At 35.6% G+C, this 6,491-nt stretch overlaps 1 protein-coding gene across 1 annotated transcript; it reads left to right on the top strand.

Moving 5' to 3' along the window:
• Positions 1-5,329: 5,329 nt before the first annotated feature.
• On the top strand, positions 5,330-6,259 carry LOC308351146 (putative olfactory receptor 5AK3; the record flags this gene model as incomplete). The annotated part of the gene is made up of 1 exon (XM_080816616.1): positions 5,330-6,259. One exon carries the CDS (start codon positions 5,330-5,332, stop codon positions 6,257-6,259), a length of 930 nt encoding a protein of 309 aa, XP_080672742.1.
• Positions 6,260-6,491: the final 232 nt, after the last annotated feature.

Raw genomic sequence — 6,491 nt, forward strand, 5'->3', positions numbered from 1 at the left:
CCCCCCACCCACCTCCCCTCCAGCAATCCTCAGCTTAAGAGTCTCTCATTGGCTTTTCTCTCTCTCTGATGACTTCCCACTATGCTGAGTGAAATAAATCAATCAAAGAAAGACAGTTATCATATGGTTTCACTTATATGTGGACTATAAGAAATGATGCAAGGATCATAGGGGAAGAGATTGAAAACTGAATGGGAAGTCATCAGAGAGAGTTGTATTTTCCTATTTTTGTTGACCATTTAGGTTTTCTTTCTATAATTACCCCAATTATATTATTTTGTAGATTTTTCCTATGGGATAATTTATAGAAATTCTTTATTTATACTGGATGATAATCCCTTAACATTTATGTGTACTGCAAACAAATTTACCTAAGTGAATTCTAGTCAGTATTTAGTCTTTTCTCTTTTATAATGTTGGTATTTTTAATTTAGATACGGTTCCATTTTCAATGTTTTATTTTTTGTTCATTCACGTCCTGTTTAAGTGTTTTTCTGTATATCTCAAGCATGGATATTTTGTTGTTTTATTCTCAAAGCCTTACAACTCAAATCTTTAATCCACTTGGAAATTATTTTTGTAAAATATAAAGTACAAATACAATATCTTTCTCATGTGTATAAACATTTATAGCTCCCGTTTATTGGACCATTTTTCACTCAAGTACATGCCCTTGGTTTCATACACCAAGCTTCCAATAGACCTGTAGACTTATTTATGTCTTTTTATCAAGTCCATTGATCCATTTGTCCACCCTCATATCATGCCATACCATAATGTCTTCATTATTACCACTTCTTAATAAGTTCTGATATCTGAAAGAATAAGTTCTCACCCTGTTGTCCTTTAAAAACCTTGTCTTGGAAGGGGGGTAGGGAGACAGTGGTGGGGTTATGGACATTGGGGAGGTTATGTGCTATGGTGAGTGCTGTGAAGTGTGTAAACCTGGGGATTCACAGACCTATACCCCTGGGGCTAATAATACATTATATGTTTATTAAAAATTTTTAAAAATTATTTAAAAAAATAAATAAATAAAAATTAAAAACTTATCTTAACTTTTTTAGATCTTTTCTCTCCCATATAAATATTAGAATAACTGGATCAAGTTGTATGTAAAATTCTTTCAAAATTTGGTTGGAATTACATGGAATTTATAGATTAATATGGGGGGAAATGTAATGTTATAATATTGAGTTCCTCTCCATGATCCTGGTCTGTATTTGGGTCTTCTTTAAGCCTTTTTTTTTCTCTTTTTTTTTCTTTCTTTTTTTTTTTTTTTCTTTAAGCCTTTAAATAAAGTTACATCATCTCAATAAGGTCACAAACATTCTTTCTTAGATGTATGTCTAGGTACTTTATTTTTGATGTTATTGTCAATATGAATTTTAAATAACATTTTTAATTATTTCTGGTGAACAGAAACACACTTGATTTTTGTGTATTAAACTACTATATTTTTTCCTCCTTTTTTTAAGATTTTATTTATTTGTCAGAGAGAGAGAGAGCACAAGCAGGGGGAGCAGCAGGCAGAGGGAGAAGCAGGCTCCCCTCTGAGCAAGAAGCCTGATGTGGGACTAAAGTCCAGGACACTGGGATCATGACCTAAGCCGAAGGCAGACAGTTAACCAACTGAGTCACCCAGGTGTCCCTGTATATTAAACTACTATTAAGTAACTTCATTAGTCTCGCTAAGAATTTATTTATCAAGTCTACAGGATTTTTTATAGAGACAATTACATTATCTAAAAATAGGGAGAGCTGTGTTTCTTTCTGGTAATCATTTTACCTTTCATGTCTTCTGCATTTTGTCCTGGCTTCCAGAAAAATACTAAACAGATTCGGTCAACAAGCATCTTTGTCTTTTTCTTTAATTTATAGGCATTGCATATCATAATTTTTTTTAAAGATTTTATTTATTTATTTGTCAGAGAGAGTGAGCGCAGGCAGACAGAGTGGCACGCAGAGGCAGAGGGAGAAGCAGGTTCCCTGCTGAGCAAGGAGCCCGATGTGGGACTCGATCCCAGTACCCTGGGATCATGATCCGAGCCGAAGGCAGCCGCTTAACCAACTGAGCCACCCAGGCGTCCCTGCATCTCATAATTTAATAGTAAATATAATATTTAGTTCAGCAATGTGGTTCCTACCTGTTTTCATTTTTGCTCTAGTTGACCATGAAAATTTACTGAATGCATGCATTTATTGAAATAATTGTCCTGTATCTATTGAGAAAATCATGACTTTTTAAAGAATATATCAATATGGCAAATTATATCAATAAAATTTCCAGTATTAAAAAATGCTTTCGTTCCCTAGATGAATACAAATAGGTCTTGATTACTGATGAAAAATACATTTTCCCTCCTTCTGATGCTTCTTTCCTGCAAGGAAATCGTTTATATAATCATAGACTCTCTCCATTCTATCCACTAAGTTCCTAAAAGGGTGGCATGATATATCTGATTGGTAAAACAGAACTTCCTGGAATGCTTTGCTCTGCCCTTATTCTTGGCAGCAGCCAGCCCACAGAATCCCATACTCCCTGCATTCCAGATGCACTTTTCCACCACATACAAGATGCATGTTCCTGTCACTGCCACGAAGACTGGGTGGAAAAGCTCTCAGTTTATGGCATTCATTGGCAGCAAATAACTTGACTAATAATTTTTTGGAGTGCCTGACTGGCTCAGTTCATGGGGCATGGGACTCTTGATCTCATAGCTGTTGGGTTGGAGCCCCACATTGGATGTAGAGATTATTTTAAAATAAAATCATAAAAAAATAAATTAATAAGCTTAAAATTTCCCCCCTGGTGTCCAAAGGTGACATTATCATCCCCATACAGACACTATCTTTTATTTATCAATTTGTTCAAATCCTGGAAAAGGAAGAGAATAGCTATTATCAAGAGACTTTTTGAGACCCTAGAAATTGTTTTTTTTTTTTTTTTTTAATACCTGGATAGATTTGTTCAATGAATGTGTATTTAAGCTGTTTGCATCTAAATTCACAAATAAGTTTGGTTCAAATTTTCTCTTCTCACATTTTACTTATTTTGGTTCCAATGTTATATTGACATGAATTGGAGAATGTTCTTTACTGTGATTTTCAGAAACAGTTTGTATAATATTAGAATTAGTTGTTCAGAAATGTTTGATAGGACTTTCCTGTAACATAACAGGGACAAGTGTTTGTGTGAGTAAATTTTAAAATTGCAAGTAAAATCATTTAATGTTTTAAAAATATTTAAATATTTCACATGTATACACACACACACACACCCCAACTATTATCACCCTCTATCCGTTTAATCTAATTTCTAATAAAAAAATTAAGTAAAAACAAAATAACTTTTTCAAATTATATGGATGAAATAAAATATGGTTCAATAAATACCATGTAGCAGCAAACCAGTATAAAATGGAAATTAAGTTTTATTATTATGTTTGACTCTCCTGGGTAAATGAATAGAGGCAAGAATGGGCTTTATTCAATTTTTTTTTTCAAAAGAACAAACCAAAAGGCAAAAAAAAAAAAAAAATGAAGAATAATTATTTTAAATTTAAAGATTTTTGGTCTATGAAGAATACTATAGACAAAGTTAATAGATAATGGAATGTGAGAAAATCTTTGTCAACAACAAAGTTTTCAAATCTATATATAAAAAAGAAGCATCCATCCATAAATTAACTCATAGAGATACCGAGAAAAAATGACTCCAAAATTCTAAGAAAAATATTATATAATGCTCAAATTCATTTCTGGTTAGAAAAAAACATTAAAATGGAAATGTTACTTGAAAACTATTTTTCTGGGGGCGCCTGAGTGGCTCAGGGGGTTAAAGCCTCTGCCTTCGGCTCAGGTCATGACCAGGGTCCTGGGATCGAGCCCCGCATCGGGCTCTCTGCTCTGCGGAGAGCCTGCTTCCTCCTCTCTCTCTGCCTGCCTCTCTGCCTACTTGTGATCTCTGTCTGTCAAATAAATAAATAAAATCTTTAAAAAAATAAAACTATTTTTCTGGTATAAAAAATGTTAACAAAATACCAGTGATGTTCATAAAAAAGGAAGGGTATGAGGACCCTGATGTACAATTAAGAGAAGTATACACTGGTACATCTGTTATGCAATGTGATCTGGAAAAATGTGGTTAAGTCAAATGTATGCATACCCTAAGATTCAAATGTTTGTCCCTAGAAAAAAATTTCGCACTGAGGTATTTATAGTGAAAACAAATAGTAGGCAATCTACTTTCCATTGCTAGGAAAGCAGATAGGCAAATTATGGTGTATGGATACCATAGAGTAGTGTTACTCAATGTGTGGTGCCTGGACCAGAATCAGTCATTGGACTCTCTGTTTCCACTCTATGACGTGGTAACTATCGAAAGTGAGATTGAGCATCTAAAACAATTACAGAATTTTGACAATGCTGACAATTTTTTTCGCTATATAAAAAATATTGGTCCACAACATATTATAAATTTTACAAAGAAAATGGCCCTTTACCATAGATAACTTGATAAACATTTGCATACAAGACTCTACTTGGGTTTGAGTTCATCGTGGCCAGAGCAGAATTGCTAAGGATGCAGAAAGAATAAGATGAGAATACAGAGGGCGCCTGGGTGGCTCAGTGGGTTGGGCCTCTGCCTTTGGCTCAGGTCATGGTCTCAGGATCCTGGGATCAAGTCCCGCATTGGGCTCTCTGCTCTGCAGGGAGCCTGCTTCCTTCTCTCTCTCTCTCTCTCTCTCTCTCTGCCTGCCTCTCTGCCTACTTGTGATCTCTATCAAATAAATAAATAAAATCTTTAAAAATAATTATAATAAATAAATAAATAAAAAAGATGAGAATACAGAAATAAATTAGAGCAAGATCATACAGAAATGTCTGGGTAACTCAAGATTTTCATAGATAATAATTTGTATTTATGTAAATTGGGATTTGTGAATTAAAATGTACACAGCATAGAAGAAAGCTTAATTTTTAAAAGTATGTTTTTATATGTTCTTTAATTGATATATTTAAGAAATACATTTAAGAAAAGCTTAAATTCTTAATATAAATTAGAAGTCAGTTTGTACCCTGAGAACAAAGAAACTGATCCATGGCAATTCCCCAAAGTATAGATCTAAATTTTCTAAGTCAGATGTCAAGGTATATGGACTTTAAATGCAGAGTCAATTATCCCATAGAAATATCTGCTGACTCCACTGTGAAACCAAATATTACATCATTGTCAATTTCAGAATTAGTTAAAGGATCCCATGGTCTTAGCTTTCTCTGCTCTTCTTTCCTGACAACTTTTCAGCTGAAACTTAATCTGCCAGCCATGGAACAAAATAATGGCACTGAAGTAACTGAATTCATTCTCCTGGGATTTGCTGGTCAACACAAGTCTTGGCATATCCTCTTCGTTGTATTTCTAGTGATCTATCTGGCCACCCTGGTGGGGAATATGGGGATGATCCTACTCATCAAGATTGATTCCTGCCTTCACACCCCAATGTACTTCTTCCTCCAACACTTGGCATTTGTTGATCTCTGCTACACCTCCGCTATCACTCCCAAGATGCTGCAAAACTTTGTCGAAACAGAGCAATCCATCTCATTCGCAGGATGTATGGTGCAATTACTAGTCTATGGTGCTTTTGCAACAATTGACTGCTACATCCTGGCCGCAATGGCAGTGGACCGCTATGTGGCCATCTGCAACCCACTCCGCTACCCAACAGTCATGTCCCAGGCAGTCTGCCTTCAACTCCTGGTTGGTTCATACTTCCTAGGCTTCCTGAATGCCTCTGTAAACACGAGTTTTACTTTCTCATTGAACTTCTGCAAATCCAACAAAATTAACCACTTTTTCTGCGATGAACCCCCACTTCTTGCCCTCTCGTGCTCCAACATTGACTTCAACATCATGCTACTAACTATCTTTGTGGGGTTTAACTTGATGTTCACTGTGCTGGTTGTCATCTTTTCCTACATATATATCCTGGCTGCCATCCTGAAGATATCATCTGCTGCAGGGAGGAAAAAAGCTTTCTCCACATGCACCTCCCACCTGGCAGCCGTCACCGTGTTCTACGGGACTCTCTCTTACATGTACCTGCACCATGGAACCAAGGAGTCTCAAGAGCAGGAAAAAGTGGCTTCCGTGTTTTATGGCATTATTATCCCCATGTTAAACCCCCTCATCTACAGCCTGAGAAACCAAGATGTAAAGGAAGCCCTAAAAGGGATTGGAAAGAAGTCCTTCTAGTTTGAACTTTGATTTCTAACTCAACATCGTTCAACAAGCAAACCAACAGTTCTCTCTTTTTTCAGCAACAGATGTGACAAATGTTTGTGAGATACAAAGTCATTCCTTAGTTATATCAACAGCATCTGAAAGATGCTGGAAAAACATGTCAAATTAACAGAGATAAACTTCTAATTCATGTGTTTCTTACAGAGAAAGAATCTGAAAAGGGTATCTTTGATGTTGTTTTTGT

Source organism: Martes martes (genome assembly GCF_963455335.1).
Source record: "Martes martes genome assembly, chromosome: 10".
Taxonomy (NCBI): Eukaryota; Metazoa; Chordata; class Mammalia; order Carnivora; family Mustelidae; genus Martes; species Martes martes.